This window comes from Cheilinus undulatus, linkage group 6 (assembly GCF_018320785.1).
Source record: "Cheilinus undulatus linkage group 6, ASM1832078v1, whole genome shotgun sequence".
Taxonomy (NCBI): Eukaryota; Metazoa; Chordata; class Actinopteri; order Labriformes; family Labridae; genus Cheilinus; species Cheilinus undulatus.
This window is the reverse complement of record NC_054870.1, coordinates 34,092,485-34,114,327: the sequence shown is the minus strand read 5'-3', so window position 1 is coordinate 34,114,327 and position 21,843 is coordinate 34,092,485. Positions and strand designations below refer to the sequence as shown.

Here is a 21,843-nt window from a genome sequence, read left to right as displayed (position 1 = left end):
CAGACTCACACTGACTCCACAGTGCACCCACAGTCCACAGTTGTCAGTCATGACCTGCTCTTTTTTTGTGTTTAATAACTAATTGAAGCTTTAGAGTTTGATTAAAATCCCATCTGTTAGCATGGTGGAGGCAACGTTTATGGCCTAGTCAGCTCTTAATCTTAAAGCTTAAATGCTCCATCAGTGTTGATATAAAGTCACTGTGCATGATGAGAAAAAGGACTACACAACTTGAAAAATATCAAACATAATATCAGAAATGGCTGGAAAAAATCTCTTGAAAATCCAGCAAAGCATGTTGACCTAGTTGACAGTTATGTAATCAAGTCTCACTCAAAGAACACTGTAGCTTTTCAAAACTCATATCCTCATTTTAAAGCATCAAGGTTAAACCTTTTTATTCCCTAGGCAAGCTGGAACGAGTCAATAAAAAACATAAAAAAAACATGACTTATAGAAGCAGAGGACTTCCATTCTGAAAGACACCTCTGAAAGCCAAATCAGCCTTTAGCATGCAGAGTCAATATGGCATTGTACAGGTGAGTATTTTTTGTGATGACCATTCCATGAGGGATAAAATGTTTTTTTAGTGTAAGACTAATGTGAAGCCATTAAGATGCAGCATGGCACACAGAGGAGGGAGCACTCTTTCAAGGCGAAAAGACGAAGTAGAACTATTGGAGACACGGTGTCAGATCAGCATTTAAAGCTTATTAGATGGCGGATTTTATGACCACAACAAAAGCTCTCTTCTGACACACCCCTTCATCCCTCAGCTTTCTCCTCCTACTTTAACACTACCCAGATGTTGGCAAAAACTCACACGGGCCCCCTCCAACCAGCATGTATCTTAATTACGTGATAAATTATCTGACATTGTGTATATTTTGAGTGAATGCTAAGAGGTAATAGTAGGGTTGTTTGTGGTTTAACACTAAGGGTCGACTGATGTTGTTCTTTTAGGGCTGATATTGATTTTTAGCAATGCATATGACCGATATGCATTTGTTATGGCATATAAAATGTACTTGATGTGGCAAACAACAGTTTAGCCCTAGCTCTGTCAACATGAGAAACAGCAGAGCTGCAGGAAACAGGAAGTGATGGCATACACTTCCTGTGTCAGTGCCACCCAGGCCTCAGTGTTGATTGGCTAGAGTCGTGTGACATTAAGCCAGTCTGAAAGTGTTGTGGCAGTACATTAAGTGAGACTGGAGACAGTGAAAACAAACTCAGAGGGTAAGACAAGCCAGAGTAGCGTACCTTTGAATAAACTGGTTTTGGCCAATTATCAGGAAAATAAAATGCAGATTTTAATATTCGGCTAAAAGCGAAACAACTGGAAAAGTGTGCTGTCCACAATGTCCTCAAGTACCAGAAAAACCTATCAGACACCTATCAGAAAATGTGGGCTGAAACAAGCCATTCTCAGATTCTCCCCTCATGATGTCATGGAGTTGACACCGCCCCCAGGTTCAATTGGCCCTCCCCGCTTGGAAGAAAGTTCCGCCCTCCGCTACTGATCCTCCCCTCAGCCAAAGAGAGCCACATCCATTAAGCCACATCAATTTCCTGAGAGAGGTGGAGTCAGGGGCGGAGTCAGACAGCTCACTAACATTTAATGCCACAGACACAGAAACAGCTCGTTCTGAGCAGGGCTGAAACGGAGGGGTTTTTAGACATGCCAAAATCCAAGAAAGGAGTGTTTTTTCAACAGCACACTTCACAGGCATGTTTTGGGGACCATTGAGACCAATATAAACTTGTCTTAAAAGGGTAAAATATGTCCCCTTCAATAATTAGTGTTTTCAATGACCAGATCGTTACAGTGTTTTTAGACAGTGGAAACACGCTCCTGTCCCAACTTTTTTAGAACTTATTGCAGCCATCAAACTCAAAATGTGTGTGTATTTCCAAAACAGACAATGCGGTTTCTCAGTTCTGTTTTAAAATATCTTGTGCTCCATTCAAATGAATATAGGACAAAAGAAATTGCAAATTACTGTATTCTGGTTTTGTTCACATTTTGCAAAACAGGGCAAAGCTTTCTGGAATTGGGATTTGTATGCATTTTTAGTTAACTATAACATAAGTCTTTGCAGTGTTAGGGTTAATGTAGTACAATGCAACCCACTAGTATGCTCAGATTAATTTTTTGTTGCCTTTGCCATCCTGATAGAGAATTTAGAAGTGTGGACACCGGAGTGTGTATACTTCTTATAGCTGTGTATACCCTATACTGCACCACTGGGTATGTTTATTTGTTGCTGTATTCATGTTTAGGATCAGAATCATTTGAAGCTTTTCGATCAATACCTTCACATCATCTAAGGAGACATTTGTTCAGAAAAGTTTTATATATGCTGACAGCAGGAAAGATACAGTGGAGGTTGAAATCTTCAAAGAGAACAACCTTCTGGTCCAGACACAAAAAGTGGAAAAAAAATAAAAAGTGACCAGATTCTGAGTGGTGAGTCAAGATAAGTCATCTATTGAAGCATGTCATCTGCAGAGTGAGAGTCCTGCTTTCGGCAGGCGGATGAATGAGGTTAATAATATGTATCAAGGTTAATCCAACAAGGAGTCCCCTTCTGCTGAGAAGTGGAGCTTTGATACCTTGTTTTATAAAGCAGAGAGAAAGTGCTCTCTATCCCCCGACGGTAGGCACTGGTGGTGAACTGTCTCTTGCCTTTTTGTGCTCTGTGCCCTTTTCAAAAGCTGTTCACCTGAGGAGCTCATAGCTAAAAGAGCAAATAACCTGCAGGGCATTTATGAAGCAGCTCTCCCACCACACACAGGCTTTCTGAGCCCTGCTGCCAGCCTGCAGCGGCATCCTACACAAACCTGCACGGCAGCACAAACAAAACTTCAAGCGATGAGAACGTCAATGTCTGCCATGATGGAATATCAGCAGTGCCCAGAGATTATTTCAGGGGTTGGTTGATGTGAGGAGCAGTTTGCTTATGTCTGTCAATTCGCTGAACTTTTAAGGTCACGCGATGGCTTCGACATTAAATCTCAAATCTGCAGAGCGTGGTTCCTTCTGATGAAAAATGCCAGATCTGTGAGAGATGCCAATCTCAGCCACCTAGAAATACACATATCAACTTTTGCCCACATCACAAGTCAGTTGAGTGCAGCATTTTACACCATAAGCAGACTGAGGTTTGGTCAGAGTCTTAAATGGCGTGCTGAAATATCAGTAGTGTGGTTCTTTAATGTGTGTTTTAGTATTCAGCAGCCTGATGAATTTTCAATTAGGATTTCAAGGCCTGTGGATCCCCAAACAGCTCAGCTTTTATTCTCTGACAGCAGATATACTCATGGATGAAAGTGAGATGCTAAATTACTAAGAGCATCTTTAGTTAGCTGTCACAGTCTCGTGGAGAGAAAACATATTACTTACACTTCAAAGACATAAGTACAAACAACTAAAAGATCACTCACTTTGCTTTTTCAGGGATATTTCTCAAATATTTCTCAGCTTTTAGACACATTTCAGGTCAGGGCGAAACTATATTTCATTTCTCCCTTGGACATTCATGTACAGAGACATTTTCCTTTAATAGCAGAAACATAAATCTGAGCAGTTTTCACTCCTGCTTGCATTGCATGAAAATGTGCAGAATTTTCAGACAGGCTCCCCCTGAAATCTTCCTGGTCCTGCTGCTGTTTCTCTGACTTCTTCTCTGACCGCAGCACTGTCAGGCCTCAGGTTAATACAAACTTTATCCTCTAAACTTAACAAATCTTTCTCCTAAATCCACCTGCATCTCACAACCATTTAGGTGGCCTGATTCTTGTCTGCTTGAAAACTGTCCTCTTTATTTCTCTCCCTCATGGACAAATAAAATGGCTCCACTTTTTCCCACTGAGCTTACCTGTCGTTGTCAACTTTTTAATAACTCCCGCTAAGTTTTTCAAGACCTTATGCAGTAAACTCAACTTACCAAGGCTTTCTTTGGGTAAGCGGGCTCAAGGGAAGCAGAAATAACAGGAATCACAAAGCAGGATATAAACTTTGACTCACACTCACGGAAAAGAGGGCAATTAGAGCATCATGTGATGCTACTTCATCCCAGATAGGTATGATCACCAGCTGTCTGCCTGGTGATGTATTAAAATATTGATTAATACATCAACATTATTGTGGAAATGATAATGCTGCTGCTACATTGCTGTATATAATCAGATAAGTGGTATATTAAAGTAAGATGATTTGGGTATCTTGTTTTTTACCGGACTTTGGAAGAACTAGTGGTCATTTTTTCCCATAAACGGGACCGTGACAAAGTGAACAAATCTGCTGATGCATAGAAGTAATTTGGGAACTTCTTGGGTCTGTATGTTGAGGAAAGTGTAAAGTTATACATGAAAACCTGGAGTGTTGAAATCTCTGTTAAAAATTTCAAATTTTTTTAATGCTCCTGAAATGTCATTTTAACTCTGTTCTGAGTAAAACAGCCTTCACTGTTGGAGTTACTGGAAAGTGTTGATGCATTCAGTGTCGGTCCAACTCTGTAGAGAGCCACTTGATCCAAGTTCAAATGCAGTTTCAAATCTGGGGGGCAAAGTTTTCCCATCATGCCCTTGTGCAAAGTGTTTTGGGTGTTTTTAGACATATTTGTATGTGTTGATATGTTTTAAGGTGTTGCCTGTTAAAAGGAACCCTGCATGATCAGACAAGTTAATCTTGCTGGATAGATATTTGTATGCCTGAAATTTATATTAAACTAAAAAACCCACTAAAGATCTCACATATCTGCATCTTGAGTACATTTCAGCTCATAAACTCACCAGGATTCTGCCATGTTTTCATCTGCGTCACAGAGTATGACGTCACGGTTCTGCAGCGCTCCTCTCCGTTGCTAAGCAGTAACCGTTTTCTGACGGTTTTTCTGCTTGCAGCTGTTTGACATGAGTTTGCTGCGTGTTGGTTTTGCCTCCCTGCTGTCAAAGCTCTGCCATTCCTACAAAGTTTTACCTCAATAAGTGGAAGCGTGCCTGGAGCTTTTCAAAATAAAAGTATTATGTACATAGAACGGAGTTTCTCCAAAGAATTGCTAAAGTGGACTCTTACTTTGAAAGGCGCAAACTGGAAGTCCGTTCGTATTGTGTTTATCTTTACCTGAACCATGTGGAAACAGAAAGCCTCATAAAGAAGAGAAGTTCAGGGAGCACCTTTATTGAACAGATGCATTTTAGCTCATGGCCTTCATCTGGTTCATCAAGAAATAGATTTCAAACATTTTCTACCCATGTGGACGTACATATTTGCTACAACAAGGTAATTATGGCTCTGCATTTATCATTTTCCTGTATAGATGGACAGATAACTGCTCATGGTGCAAATATAATATAGAGGAGACCTCTAATTTTAGAATCCTCTGTGTGTGCAACGTGCTGCATTTCTGAGATGCAGCCCTAACACTGGCTGCCAGTCTGAAACAGGTTACTGCATAGGATCACCGCGGAACATGGCGGTTCCCTGGTGAATTTATAAACTCAGATGACTCAAAATACAGATATCTTGTGAGTTTTTTAGTTCATTGTGTATATGAGAGATAAAAATATCTATCCAACAAGATGAACTTGTCTGATCATGCAGGGTTCCTTTTAAACACTTGTCACTTGGGATTCATTTGCTCATGTTTCTGGGGGATTATTGTTTTTTTTTTTATTATATTAGACAAATCTGCACCATGAGTGAAGTTATCCACCTCCCGCCTGTTGCAAAGGGAGAGCTCCAGGAAAGGGTGATGATCAAATTCTCATCAAAGGGTATTTCCCAACTCTGCATGTGTCTCTTTGCTCCATCTTTGACAGAAAACACCTGACTTCACGACAGGTGTTCAATAAAGAATGTCACTCTGAAGTAATTATGGAAAGTAAATCACACTGTGTCAGTAAATAAAACTGAAGAAACTTCCAATTTAAAGTCAAAGTGACAGGAAATAACACCTTGTTATGTTCCAGCCTTCATTTGAGCAATATTTCCATTTCTTAGTAGGTAATTACATCAATATTTACACTTGACAATGTCAATATGAGGATAACACTTTAGCAGTTGGAAAAGACCCACTGACAGAGTAGATTTCTAACACTACAAAGAAATGTTGAACTAAAGTAACACTGGTGTGTGTTAATTAGAGTCTATTTTGTCTATGCAGTCTATGCAGGTTTTGGCGTGTTTGTATTTTTTTGCAGACTTAGCTGGCATTTCAGGCTTGTAAGTTGTCTCCAGGAATTAAGTAGAGTAGACCAGTGGTTCTCAGCTGGTGGGTCGGGACCCAAAAGTGGGTCGCGAAGCCCCTTTCAGTGGGTCATAGATGTGTGTCTGGGTAAACAATGTGCCAAATCAACCAGCTGAGACTGAGGTGTTGCGTTTATTTGAATTGTCCTGTAATCTATATTTAAATGCTAGTTCTACGATAATAACAACATTTAGACTTTGATTATGATGCCAGGTTCAGTCCCATGATAATTGCTACTCAAACAATATTCATAACCAATACCTAGAGGGTCAAGAACAGGATAACAAGCGCTGGTCACATCGAAGAATTCAAAGTTTATGAACATTCTTCAATGTTTAATCGATTTACAATTATGATCAAATTTGAGTCATTTTATTTTTATATTATACTTATCAGGGCAAAATGTTACATTTTCTAATCAGGCATTAAGTATTCTACCTTTATTAGACCGATGAGTATCCTAACTTCTGTCTTCCTTGCAGCACTTTAAGATTTAAATGCTCCACCAGTGTCCTTCCCCTTCTTACGTCTCCGTACCTGATTTAGATTTTATGTTGAAATCCTTCATTAAGTTTAACAGAATTAGCTTTGAGGGTTTTTATGTCCTGTCTTATTAAGTTTCTGACTCTTTAAAATAAGTTTCTGCAGAACTAGCAGGTAACAGACTCAACAGAAACTAACTGAAAATCAATTATTCTCCAAAGCTGACCTCCACTCTTTGGGATCTGAGACTCATAAACTCGGTTTCTGTTACTTTGCACCCAGGAGATTTGAGGCCCCGACGTGGACCTCCCGACTCGAGCCTGTGAGGGCCACGTCTTCAAACTCAGACTCTTTTACAAACATCTGCCTTCCTCTCCTTTGTGAGGATGATATATTTGCCTTCATCCAGCAGTTAAGTTCAGGGCTGAGCGAGTTTGGCTTTCCTTAAAAGGAAAAAATATGCTCTTTTAGGGGGAAAAAAGTCGAGGGGTGGCAGAAAAGTGGGAGAGGCGAACGGAAACAGGAGGCAGACAAGAGGGAGAGCATATGTGTAAGGAACGCTCATAAAGAAGATAAAGTGAGTGAAAATGAGAGAAAAATATAAACATTCAGACTAATCCGACAGGATTTCACTTCAAAAGCCACATAAAGGCTAAAATAACCCAGCAGAGTGTTTATGAATACAAGAGGAAAGAAACTTAGCAATTATAGAAACAAAATAACTTGGATGTAAAGTAAATGATGCATAACTGTGAAAAACATGAACATCTGCAGGTTGCTCAGTCACAGCTGTCCAAACAAACTAAATTATGATGAAAATGCTCAAATAATAAGAGAACAATGCCCAGACTCACTGAGGTCATTTGCATTCAACATCTGCCTGCTTTTCAATCATATTTTTATGCGCCAGCTTATTAAAAAGAGCGATATTGAATGAAAATGTTGTCCTCTGTTTGATGGAGAGTGTGAAAAGCTGCAGTCAAGACTTTGGATTGATGTGTGAACAGCCCTTTTGTAATAACAAGTCCATTTTGGAGGGAAATTTCCAGGTGAGGATTATCATCCGACAGTGCAAATGTTTAAGAATTTCCCATGCCAGATCTCAGACTAGAGATTTTCAATGATGTTTGCATGAAACTCTTGAACAGCTGAGATGCCAGGCTCTTCATGGAGCGTTTGGAAAAATGCCTAAAAAGTTGGTATTTTCACAACATGTTTTTGGTCTCGTCGAGACATCCCTCAATGGGAAAAGGTGCCAAACAGTTAAAGCTCATGTTGGAGCTGCTTTTTTCGTATTCTTCACCTGCCGTTTACAATCAAAATCCAATGTTTCACGATCATTTTACAACGTAGAGACGAAGAAAACAGCATGAAAGGAAAGAGTACTTTTTCTGACAGCTCTAACAAAGACTAATGGTCTTTTTTCAGCTCAGGTAAATAATCCCCTTCGTTTTTGAATGCTCTTTGATGAAATCCCCGGGGCTTTGTTTGGATGCCTGTCAGCAAAATAATGAATTCAACTGACATATATCATCAAAGTCCAAAAAACAACACGTACATAGAAACGTCTCAGGACTCAATGTGATGCCAAAAGTACAACCCAGCTGGTATACTGACCTGAAATGACCTTAATTGCACCAGTCATTTCAATTAAAGAATGCCTAGGCTATGCAAAATGTATTGATCACATTCAATTCGTCCTGTTATCAAGGAATGAAGAGCAGGCATCCTTCCTGCACACCAGGGGGGTAATAAGCTGCCTATTGATTCATCAAAACATAACCTTTAAGTTCAAACCCAGCAGACGGCTGGATTATTTCCCAACAGAGCACTATTTTTGTGCCAGTTTGAGTTGGAGAGGCAGACCCTCCTGTTGCACTCAGAGTTGAGCAGGGGTTTGCTGAGGAGTTTGAAGAGAGAGAGAGAGAGAGAGAGGAGCATATCCAGGCAGATCTTAGGGTAAACATGCCTCTCTCAGACTCACAGATTGTATAAAATAGGCACTGGTGCATTACACACCATCAGTGGTTGACATTTAATTCTCTCTCATCTTTACCCATTCATATTGGCTGACATGATATTGATCCTTTCATCATTATGCTGCAGATAACCTTATTGATAACTCTGATGACTGACAGCTTCCTGATATTTTCTGCTCTCATTTCAAAGTTGACTTGCGTCAAATCACGTTCTCCTTTTATGCAGAGTGCGTGACGTAGTGCTCTGATCCATAGGTGCTACAGGTGTCGTACCTGCTGCGCCAAACATAAAATTACGCACAGGAATCAGAGAGGTGACACAGAATGAATGAAAAAATCTGCAACAACATGTCATAATCATTAAAAGTGGACGCTGCAGGAGTGTAATTTGGACACCTACTGTGGGCTTTTAGGGTAGAAGGGTAGGGTGACATGGCTAAGATCCTGGATGTCGAAGGCGGTGGGTTCGGCTGAGATCGCCTGCCTCTTGGTCCGCTGCTGCTCATGCAGATCGTTCTGCTTGTGGACCTGCTGGGTCGCCGGCTTGATAACGGAGCGGTATTTGTCCAGCTCGTTCTGTAGTCTCTGTATAAGCTCATCCTTCTGATCGAGCTCCAGTTCCAGCTCGTCGATGAGCGCGTCTCTCTGGCGCAGCTCCTCGATCTTCTCCTGAAGCGCGTACTGGAGGTCGCGCAAGGTGCCCATCTCAGCGATCAGGCGACAAAACGACTTCCCTGTAAGTTTGATCGAAAGCTATGCAGCCGAGTCTTTACCCTCGCTCCTCTGCCACGCTGCTCGTAAACTTTATCCGGCATGAAGGGCTCCAGAGGATGCAGCCCCCTGTCTCTCCTGAGGAAAGGGGATTCCTCGCTGCTCCGTCACCTGCGGATGTTTGGAAGCGGAGGTATGCTTGCGATTGCCTAGGTGGAAGCGCCTCAGCCACAATCAAGCAAAGTTTCCCCCTTCTCTCTCTCTCTTTCTCTCTCTCTCTCTCTCTCTCCCTCCCACGGCTTTGTGACAGCGGAGGACCGTCCTTCCCAAGTGCGTCAGGCTGCGACCCGGAGAGAGCGCATGGCGAGAAGGGCGCCTACAGGAATCTGTGGCACAGTGCAGTCTGCCACTCCAGAGAGAGCGCTCTCCTCTCATGAATAATGGACTCAGTGAGAGAGCAACCATGCCACCGTACCACAGCTACACTCGCCCTCAGGCTGCTGAGTTACAAATAGACGAGCACTGGAGCCTTAATGGAGGCTGGAGGTGATGGAAACTTAATGAACCTCAATGTAAAAATAAACAATGCCTTTTCCATCTGTGGGGGATGAAGCTGTACTGCTTGAAAAGGAGATGCTGCAGGCAGATGTACAATTTAGATATTCTAAATAAGGTTGTCAATTTTTTTAGACTTTCTGAAACTTTTTGCTTCCACATTTTTAAACATCACACTCTCTATTAATTGAATGCCCAATATGACTGTGTATGATTTCAGTAAGACGATATAAGCAGCCTTCCCCAAACTTCAATATGCTGTAGGACCAATTTGAGTTGGGTAAATCTTCTGAGGCCCACCAAAAGTTCTTGCAAATTTTCTCAGATACATTAACACTGCTGAGAAAATGTTGTGGGGTCATAAAGTACAACTAATATGATAAAGTATGACTCCTGCACAGGTCCAAAACAGCCCAATTTTTGCTAATTATTGTAATTGGCAGATTTCCTTTTGGAGTTAGGGTTTTGCTCCAGGAGACTTTTTTGTAGATCTCCCTAAGCTGAATCTGCACAACAAATTTCAAAACTCTAGGTGAAAGTTGCTTTTGGGGCTGCTCTGTAGAAGCACGAAAGGTGTCAATATTGGGGCAGTTCCTTAGGGCCATTTGTGAAACCTATATTAACCTTGCACTTTTCAGGCCACACATGAGTGTGCCATTTTTTTTTCCATTTATGAGCATATTAAGGGGCCTAGAAAATAAAAAATAATGACGAACCTGACCAATTTCAATAGGGCTCTTGCACCACCTGACTGCCAATTGATTTAATCAGGCATCTGCAAAGCCACTTACATTTTCATTTAGAATATCTCTGTGAATGTACTAAGTGACCTTGCAAATTCTTCCCAAGTGGCGTTAATGTCTCCAAAGACGCTGATAAATTCCTAAAATCTGGAAGCAATCACCATAGAATGATTAACAAATTGTCACCACTTAATCCAACACCAGTTACACCATGACACTGGCTGTATATCAGACAAAATACATATAAAGGACCATTATGATCATTTAAAACATGATCAATTTTTTTTAATTTCTGTGGTTTTTAACTATAGTAAATGACCTCTTGCAGCCCACCTACAGCACCTCTTGGGATATGAGTTTTAAAATGAGATTAAGATTTGCATAACAGTTTCAGTTCTCTTCTGTATGTACGTTTTTTATCCTTTGAGAGAGCTGGTATTTTAGTTTTGACCATGTTTGTTTGTTATGTTGTATTGTGTGTAGGTGTGTATGACCTGTTGGACCCCAGGAAGGATAGCCAGTGCTTTTGCTAGCGCTAACAAACATCCTATAATAAAAAAGAAAAGAGAAGGAACTGTGGGCCTCATTGAAAGATTTCACCAAAACAGCTCAAATCAACCCTGCACAAACTCCTACATACTGTTTAGATTAGACAAATGTGTTGGTAATGTTTTGGCAGGGATATTTTGTCACCATATGTGAGCCATTTAAGCAACGTGGGAGGTTTTATTGCATTTTTTTTTTTGGTCATTGAGAACAGAAAAGTTGCCAATATTGGGCCTAGGAGCTGATTTTTCTTGCTGTGGTATCAAAACAGGGATTAATATTTCTTGGTTTTGTTGCATCACAGTTTAAAACTCTTTCAATCTTTTTGCCTGTATTTGTGTAAGACAGCTGAGGAGAGATGGGGCAAGACAGGGAGAAGACATGCACCAGGCAGCACCTGGATCAGGATTTGATCCTGAGAGTGTGTGAGGACTCTGCATTTAGGTGCCTGCTCAGCCAACTGAGCTTAATCAGCACCCACCAACTGCAATTTTAGTGATTTTGGAGTCTAAAATTATGTTTCAACCCAACTGCTCCTTTGGTTAGAAAAGCAATAATCAGGTGGAAACGGTTTAAACCTTTAAGCAACTTTTGATTCCTGCCCACATGAACAATAGTGCAACCACTTTTTGGCCCATTTTCAGAACTTTTTCACCATATTTGCCACATTTCATCATTTTTGTGCACTGTTACCTATTGTTGCCACCTTTGAAACCCTTTTCATCATTTTCTCACCCATTTTGGCACTCTAAAGACTTTTTTTGCTACTTTTAAAACCCCATTTCACTACATCTTCAGCCAATTTTGCCACTCTTCAATCGCTTTTCACCAAACTCTCTGCCCACTTTGCTATTTCTGACCCCTTTTGCCCCTTCCTGCCTATTTTTTGCCTCTGTTAGTCTGATTTTGTCAGTTTGATCCTATCCTATTTCCGCTTTACTGACCTTTCTTTGCACTTTTAAGCTAACTGCATATTTTGCTACCTTTTAAACCCTTTCAGACAGTTTTTTTCTGCCTTTTTTGCCACATTTAACCCATTTTTGCCACTCTCTGCCTATTGCTACCTCTGTTAATCAACAATGAACCCCTTTTCACTACTTTTTATGCCCTTTTAACTGAATATCACTATTTCTTATGCCCATTTTTGCCACTTCCCAGCTATTTGTTTGTCTCTGTTAATCCGTTTTGCCATTTCAACCCATTTTAATTCTGTTTTAAGGTAAGGGCTTTACATTTTGAAGAAGGCTATGGACTACAGTGTAAATAGATAGAAATATTGCATTGACATGAGTGGTTACTATTCAGGTAAAACATAAAATTTGGTTATCAGCTTAACCTTACAATGAACCATGATTTTACTGACCTCCAAGGTTCCCAGAAAGCTCTCCCCTTATGGGTGGCCATGCCTGTGATACGGAAGAGCCAAAGAGATGCTTTATAAGAAAATAATGGATGAACTCCAAATTAACTTTCCCCAAATCCTTGCCAAACAACTTCCTGTTTCTCTGATGGATCCCAAAGTGCAGTAAGTAAATATGCTAAAGGCAAACAAGAGAGATAATCTTGCAGACTGTCAAACAGTAGCAGCAGCAGGAGACATGATGATGCCAAAGCCTCTGAGGCTCACGACTCTCCACAGCAGCAGCCCTGCATTCCTCATCTAATCATGCGGTGTGTTGTGTGAGTGCTTTTTCACTGCTTGCTGGTGTCGGTCCACATTATCCCAATGAGTCATCTGAAGCTCAAAGAGCACCATTTGGCCTCATGTGCTCTGGACAAACTCAGAGGAGTAAAAACTGCCAAGGACAATCTGATACGAGGAGTTAGATGGAACAGTTACTGCGCTGAAAGGCTGAGGAGTCACAAGCTGACAGAGAGGACAATGAGGCAGGTGGACGAGGTTGCTGCGAGCGGGAGGACGGGTGTTCTTAGGTGCGATGGGGGGCATAAAAAAGCATCCTCTGACAAAATGCATGTAAACAAGTCTGAAAAGAGACAGCTGGTGCAAGGAAAGGTCACAGCTGCCCTCTTGTGGCGAGTTTGTGCACCTACTCTAGCAAGGTGGTATACCTTTGCTGTGCAGGCAAACACTCCTTGTTGCATGGCTTTTTTTTTCATTGACTAACAAATGTGTTTTGGTGTGCACAACAGTACAGGGTGCAATAATGAAGACAAATGCATGTTAAGTGCTGACACAAATCTAGATTTTCTCACCTAAAGTAATGAAAATGTCATCTTTTGAGTTTTTTGTGATTGAGCCATTACCCGAACAGCTTTCTGGAAAATACTTCACTTTTTAGTGCTCCCTTCTAAATCTGAACTTCTCATAAAGCCAAGGCAGCCTCTCTCCTCCAAGCTAATTAAACACCATCATGTTTTGCTTTATCTCTGTCTAGGGAAGGGCACAGGGCACAAAGCTGGAGCAGCTGCAAACTTTCCTTCATATCAGGAAAACTAAGGTGCTTAGAGACGTCTGGCTCGCTCCTGTCTAGTCCTTGTTGCATCCCTGCATCCTCCCATCGTCCAAAGGCCCTCCCACTGCCCTTCAAAGCACCTCTGCGCTTTAAATTTCACCTCTCTAACCATCCAGCTCAGCCCTTTTTCTATGCAGATCAATAGAAACAGGATCCGTTGCTTCATGCTGCGGTAATCCGATGAGCGAGAGCGGTCTGCCGGCTGGTGCCACGTCCTGACTCTAATGGGGAAGGTGGGGGGGGTCACACTGTCTCTGACCCCATGGCGGCCCGTGCAGGTGGAGGCTCTTGGTCCAGACGCACCGGTGCACGAGGGGCGATCACGTCATCTCATCAGCACACAAGCCTCTGTTTGAGTGGACAGACACATGTGATTGATCCGACCACTGCAGGCCCATTCAAGCACTTAGTGTGTCTTATCGGCTGACGCATCATTTGGCCATTTTTACAATGAACCCTGGTCTTACAGAAAGGTTGATGAAAGATGATGCCTGTTTTTATCTTGAATGCTGCTCTTTCCAGTGAGTCTTGGGTCATTCATGACTTTGACACCTCTTACTCAAGCATGCTTCATTTACCTTGGCATTTGTGAACTTTTGTGCTTGTTCTAAGACGAACTAAGCATCAGTGAGTGCAAAGAAGGACCTTTAATCTCTAACATTTATCATTTTAGAAGAAAAAGCAAGACTGGATGGATGAATTTGTTATATTACCTGTAGAAGTGCCACAAGCAGCAGCAGCAAACTCCAGTATAGCATGGTCTTTCTGGTTTTAAAGCCCCTGAAAGAGGTTTTTTAACTGGTTATCAATAAGATTGAAATTAATAATCTGCCTCTATATGACATATAGAAGCAAACAAGATCACCAGCTACAAGACTGACCATATATTTCATGTAATTTTTTATGCCTGTCTTTGCTGCCATGGGGTAGGCGTCAGATGAGCAATCAACTGCAGACTGGCTTTAAGCAGATATTCACAAATGAATAGAAGCAGGCTATGTTTTTGTTTGTAAACACTACTTATGAGAGTATAGGACTAGATTAAAGGGGAAAAGAGGTAACAGTCTGTCCACAGGGGGCGCCAAAGTTGACATTAACTGAAAGTTCCACACAGGAGCTTTAAGCAGTTGATCAAAGTGTTTTGATAATAGAAACACCCAAAAGAGATAAAGCTGGAAAGAGGGTAGAATAAAGCTTACTGGGCTTTATATGACCAATAGAGGAAAAAAAGATCATCAGCAACAACACAATATATTTTATGTAAGTTTTAATGCCTGTGTTTGCTGCTGGATAGGCATCAGATGAGCAATTAACTGAAAGTTTACTTTAATTTAAGCAACTAACCATAATTAAAAGAAAGGAGGATATGATATTTATCTGTAAACACTGCTGAAGAGAGTATAGGTATAGGTTAAAAGGGAAAAGAGGTAACACTTTGTCCACAGGGGGTGCCAAAATCAACACAAACTGAAAGTTCCTCACAGGAACTTTAAGTAGTTAAAGCAAGTTTGATTTTGATAATAGAAACAGAGAAAAAAAGATAAAGATGGAAAAAGATGCACTTTTAGGGTATGATAAAGCTTAATGGACTTCATATGACATACAGAAGCGAACATGATCAGCTGCAACTGTTTGCTGCCATGGGGTAGGCGTCAGATGAGTGATTAACCGTAGGCTGACTTTAATTTACCTTTTGAAAAGATTAGATACTTATGAGAGTATGGGACAAGATTAAAGTAGAAAAGAGGTACCACTTTGTCCACAGGGGGCGCCAAAATCAACACCAACTGAAAATTTCTCACAGAAGCTTTAATTAGTTAATCACAGTGTGATTTTGATTACGGAAACAGAGGAAAAGGGCAGAAAAAGAGCAGCTTTTAGGGTAGAATAAACCCTAATGGACTTAAAGGGATACTTCAACATTTTGGCAAACTCGCCCATTGCCATAATTCCTGTAGTCTTAGTAATAGGTTTGTTTCCTTTAGTTGTTGGTGCAAGCTGTTTCTAGATCTGGGGGGACCGTTAAACCAGCTGCACCGCTAACGCTATGTTAGCAGACTGAATTTTACTTTCTCTCATCAAAATCATCAAATACACAATCCAACAACTCCAAAACGCTCTTGTGGACAAGTTGGGACCTGCAGATTCACCATGCTATGAAATAATAACATATAATCATGTAACATGACGACACATGAAGCAAATACTCGGAACTATTTCTTGAGTAAACCACTGGGCGGAGTAACACAGTGCAGCAGGCATGTCTGGTGTGTAGTTCCGGCTTCGCATTTAATTTTAAAACATCTCCATCTCGTAATGTTCCATGATTATTTCAGTGCGTTATTTTAGCGTGGTGAATGTACAGGTCACAACTTGTCCATGAGAGCATTTTGGAGTTGTTGGATTGTGTATTTGATGATTTTGATGAGGGAAAGCAAAAATTCCATCTGCTAACATAGCGTTAGCGTTAGTGGTGCAGCTGGTTTAACGGTCCCCCCAGATCTAGAAACAGCTTGCACCGACAACTAAAGGAAACAAACCTATTACTAAGACTATAGGAATTATGGCAATGGGCGAATTTGCCAAAATGTTGAAGTATCCCTTTAATATGACATAAAGAAGCAAACAAGACTGACCATATATTTCATGCTAGTTTTGTAGCCTGTGTTTGCTGCCATGGGGTAGGCATAAGATCAGCAGGCTGACCTTAATTTGCCTTTTTCCAAAGCAAATATCCGCAATCAAAAGAAAGAGGGATATGTTTTAGTCAGTTATTGTGAGAGTGTAGGACAATGTTAAAGAGAAAAAGAGGTACCACTTTGTCCACAGGGGGCGCCAAAATTGACAAAAACAGAAAGTTCCTCACAGGAGCTTTAAGAAGTGGATCCAAGTGTGATGTTGATTTAAAAACAAAAATAAAGATGGAGAGGTAGTGCCGCTTTTTAAGGTAGTATAAGGCTTTTTGGACTTTAAAAGAGTAAATATAAAATTAACTTATTGACCCAAGCTCATATCTAACTTTAAATCTCAGAAGTAGCACCTTGCAAGGCTAAAAGGAGCACCTAAAGGTGATGAAAGAAGCATATGGTCAAACAAAGCGTTTTCTAATGGAGTATTAAATATCCTCAGACATGCACTTCTGGGTCCTGAGCGTCCAGCTACTAAAAGCCAATAATGCATCGCACTTCCTCTCATCTGCGTCTCGTGGGACCTCCATGATGGATCTGATCAATTAGGAGCCTCTTTCTGAAGCTCGCCGTGGAGCTGCGTCATCGCCCCTTCCAAGAATGAAAGTGCTCCTCCATTCATGGCAGGAACGTCTCCGTCTCCCATTTAGAAAAAAAAAAAAAAACAAAACAAAAGAGGAGAAAAGAGACAGAAAAGGGAGGCTTTGTGGAGGCAGGACGCGGAAGTGCTGCTTGAACATGAGTGTGGAGTAACTTTAAACACATGTACGCTCGTTTCCAAGCACATTAGGAGTTTACGCGTCCTAAGAAGCGAGTATCTGTGCGTGGAAAAGCATTTATTCTGCTGGTGCAGGGGAAAGCAGAGTGTTGGGTGGGTTTTAGAGTACGGGGCATGATAAAGTAGCGCTCTTACCAGTCCGACTTGGCATATTTCCTAAACGTCTGCCGTGACAGGTCCTGGTGCGTCTGCGGCTCCGCGGAGATGCCCTGCGCCCTGCGGGTCCTGGGTCCGATAAGTTGAGCGCTGGGCAGAACAGACTGACATTTGTGTAATTTCCTCTTCAGTTCTTGAATCTCGTCTTCCCGGTCCGCCAGGCGCCTCTCCAGGTCCCGTATCCTCTCCTCCTTTAGCAGCAGGATCTTAGCAAAGTCGTCCTCCAGGTCACTCATGTCGGCAAAAATGCGTTCAACTTTGATTCTCCCGCAAACGCGCGTGAAAAATAACTCCCAGCACTCGCACAGGTTGTGGAAAAGGGGCACAGATCCTCCCCACTCTGTGAATGCGCGCAGGATGATGATGCTCCGAGTATCCCCTTCACTGCCTTCACTTGATTATTTCAGGAGGAAGAAAGGAGCAAAGCGGTGTTTAACGCCGGGGAGCGGACGGCTGAGAGAGCGGCGCTACGCTACAGTCCAGCAAACCTCCGGGGAGCAGATGATGATCCTTCATTGAGAAACCAATTACAGTAGCTCTTCCTCTTCGTGGACGCGGGCTGGGCACTGAGAGAGCCGAGACAACTCCTGTAGTTCACCGCCTCTCACACTGCAAACACAGCATGGAGGAGGAAGCTCAGAGCTGCTCTTGCTGCTGCTGCTGTCAAATATTTGTTTATCATCTATCTGCTGCGTTTGAGCCACTAAACCCACATCACCTCCACGACCTATGGCGAAAAATCAATTGTCCCGTAGCAGCACTAACCCCACAGGACAGTGTGCTGGCTGTGGTCACAGTTTATACATGAAGAGAGCAGGCATCAGTGAAGTGAAAGTAATCTCCCTATAAGGCTAATGGCCTTTGTGAGCCATGATTTATTCCTCAGGATGCACATCAGCTTTACTCTGTTCACTTCTCAAGTTCATTTGCATATTCTTAGAGTTATTATACAAAATGATCAGTGAAAGTCTTACAGTCCAGTTTTATAAATATAAATGAATATATAGAGTTTTAAATCAGGACACATCATACATATTTAACTGTCCCTTTCAACCCACACTGGTGAAGCAGTATCAGCATCTCCCAGCAGTCACAGTGATGTGAAATAAGTCCACCACTTCTCCTTAAAGTCTCATTTCACTAAAAAACCTTCACAGAAAGTTCAGTCTAACTTTAAACTGTTCCCTTATTTCCTTTGAGATCCATGACAAATTCCTTTTTCTGTCTGAATTCATGTTATAATCTTCAATGAGCCTTGAACATTAGTTTAGCAAGTAGAGTACCCAAAATGACAAAAAGCAGTTTTAAATGCTAAATAATGAAATTTTAAAACAGGATTTTTTTTAAAATGATGAAATAAATTGCGATTAACAACACAAATTCTGAGAGTAATCGCAGTTTTAGAAAAAAAGATCCTTAAATAAATAAACAAATCAAGTAATGAAAACTAGCATAAGTTCCCCTGATCAGATATAGCAGAGAAAGAGAAACAGTATGCAAAAAGTAAGTAATCCTTCTTAAATCAGCAAGAAAGAAAATCAAACATTTATCCAATTTGTAATTAAACAGAGGAGATAATCATTCATATATAAAAAAAAATCTGTTTTGCAGTCAAATTCAACTTATAAACACATCCTGCCACAAAATAAGCAAAAAAACTATAGAAAAACACGAATCCACAGAAGAAATACAATTCAGCATTTCAACATAACAAAGAAAAAAAGTATTCAAAACTGAGTTATCTGATTCAAATCAGCCAAAAAAAAATTATCCATATCAAACATTTATCTATTTGTTATCAAAAGGATCATCAAAGCTGCTACTTATCCATTCAGAAAAAAAAGAAGATGAAATCCAGCTTTTTAGTCAAATTCGACCAAGAAATACATCCTGCAATAAAATTCTGCCAAAAAAATCATGGAAAACACAAATCCAAAAGCAGAAAACCGTTCAAATAGGCATAAAACCCCAAATTAACAACTACTCAATACAACTAAGCAAATAAATTTGAAAAATATAGATAAATAAATAAGCAAATGAATAGTTATCAAACCCAGTTCATCATTTAAAACAAAACAATAAAAGGAAAAACAAAAAAACAACAACCTTCTAACCCAAATTTAGCAAAAGCAAACTTCATAACAAATATATCATCCAATTCAGCTAAATAAATAAATGAGTGGATAAATAAATTCAGTCCAGTGGACAAAAAAGGAGACAAAAATAATTTTAAAAAGTTCAAAGAGTTTTAGACCAGTTTTTATAGTCTAGAAGGAAAAACAAACAAGTCAGTTATTCAATCAGGTTTAACTCTTTCTAAATCCTACAATGAAATTCAGCAAAAACAAATGTATATACAAATAATCATCCAACCACGAGAGAGAGAAAAGAAACTCAAACAGGCAAAAACTAACAAGAAACCCTCCTCCAGTTAAAGAAAACAAACAAGATACAAAAGAAATACACAATCCAAAACAAACAAATAAAATACTTACAGTCTAGATTAACAAGGGAAGTTACAACTACTACAAATAATAATAATAATTAAATAATAATAATAATAATAATAATAATAATAATAATATAACCAAAACATGCTACACATACTCCATTTAATAACTTCAGTTTGTTTTTATTAAAGAATTAACAGAAAAGTTAGAAAAAAAAATCAGTTTAAAACTTTATATTCTATGCAATTCAGCAAAACAATTCAACAACTCAAGAACAAGATGCAAATTAAAGGGTCCTTGTTTGAAATTTTGCGATATTATCAACATCCAGGGGCGTAGCACAGGGGGGAAAAGGGCACTGATTACCTGGGCCCACAGTAAGGAGGGGCCCTGAGAAGCCTGCAATGAAACGTGTGTTTTTATTTATTTTTTCTCAGTAATTAGTGTCGTTTCTGAATCAAACGTGACTCAATGATCAGTCAACAGACTGAAATTTGAATCAAATAGTAAAAATACAATACTGGGGACCCACTGCTCCTCCCTCCACCCAGATGGTATAGTCCAGTGCTGCAAAATAATCAGCATAAATTTAATCTAACCATAGTAAAAATATTGCTCATAAATGGGGAAATTATGGTTCAACAATATATTAAAATGCAGAGATATTTGTAAAAATGATGCAACAGTTGTTGCTTGGCTAGCCAGTTAAGGGGGGCCCTGTCTTGACTTCTTTCTGGGGGCCCAAAATCCCTAGCTACGCCCCTGTCAACATCAGTCTGATTCTAGATCACTCATAGTGGTAAATGTGGCAACCAGTTGAATTTTTAAGAAATTTAAAAAATTTATTTGATCCCTTTTGTGGAGCGTTAGAAACATGCAAGATGCAAAAATCCAAGATGGCTGGCTCCATGCTGGGGACCATCCCTATGTATGAATAAAATGATAGTTCTTAGTGATTAGCAAAGCAAACAGTTTTATATAATCAGGTGATTTAACAGTAATTCAGATAGGCCTTTTTATTTATGTTTCGTTTTTATCTAATTTGCTCTGGTAAATGCTATTATGCTAAGTATTACACACTTTAAGAACAAACAGTAGTTCAACTCATTCAGCACAAACCTAATCCACCATGACCAAAATAATTTTTCCATGCAATCAGTTAACAACTAAAACAAAAATCATCTAATCACATTGGGGAGGGATTAAAAAACAAACTGTCATCCATACAATTAAGTCACAAATCAACAATAAAGTGTAAAATAAACTTGAAAGAGTGTAAAATATTTCTTATTATATGATTCATGGCTGCAGAAGATTATGTTGCAGTTATTATGGCGGTTATCATATTCATCCAACATAAAGTAATTACAGTACAGATCTCTAGTGCACTGATTGGACTAATCAGTAATTACATCCTATGGCAACAAGTCCAACTTTCATCATTAACATGCGGCACAGACTGAAGAGGAGCGCTAATACACCATCACCTCTCTGTGTAAGATTAGTCTGCCAGCACAGGCAGTCATTTCTATGCACCATTTTTCATTCTGCTGCCTAAAACCGTTTCAACTCAATGAATTCATTGAGGGGGGAAAAGGGAGCTCTCGGCCACTGGGGGGATGTTTCATTAACATTCTGAGTTAAAAATAGTGCAAACAGATCTTCCCTTTGCTGGGGTAGTTCAACAAATCTCACCCTTGTCTGCTTATCACATCTTATTATTCCAACCACCTCGTGTGTAGAGTCAGAGATGAATGCTGGTTGCTGGAAAGTGTGGCTGTAAAGGTGTGTTTGCAGAGTTTTATTATACTTTATTGACTTTTCCTTCCCTCCTTAACCCTGCAGCTCTTCAGATACATCTCAGAGGACGGTATCATGTGATAACTGGTTGTAAGGCGTGTGTTAACTCTCACCTGGCCTCAGCTATCAGGAGTGGATTGTTGTTGTGGTTCTCATCATAAAGCATAGCCTCTTCTTCAGTGTTGTTCCTGACATGCTCTACAGTAATGGTAAGCAGCAAAGTGAAT

General features: G+C 40.3%; 1 protein-coding gene across 2 annotated transcripts in view; it reads right to left on the bottom strand.

Annotated features, from left to right (window-relative positions):
- Positions 1-17,691, bottom strand: part of LOC121511176 (cGMP-dependent protein kinase 1) — a 165,228-nt gene extending 147,537 nt beyond the window's left edge. Inside the window, exon 1 of one of the 2 annotated variants that reach the window (XM_041789771.1) lies at positions 17,346-17,691. In XM_041789771.1, coding sequence (XP_041645705.1) covers positions 17,346-17,602 — 257 coding nt within the window. In that variant the 5' untranslated portion in view covers positions 17,603-17,691. Of the gene's footprint in view, positions 1-9,116; positions 9,646-17,345 lie in introns of those variants that run through there. The other variant, XM_041789770.1, reaches the window with a different exon arrangement.
- Between the last annotated feature and the right edge of the window lie 4,152 nt (positions 17,692-21,843).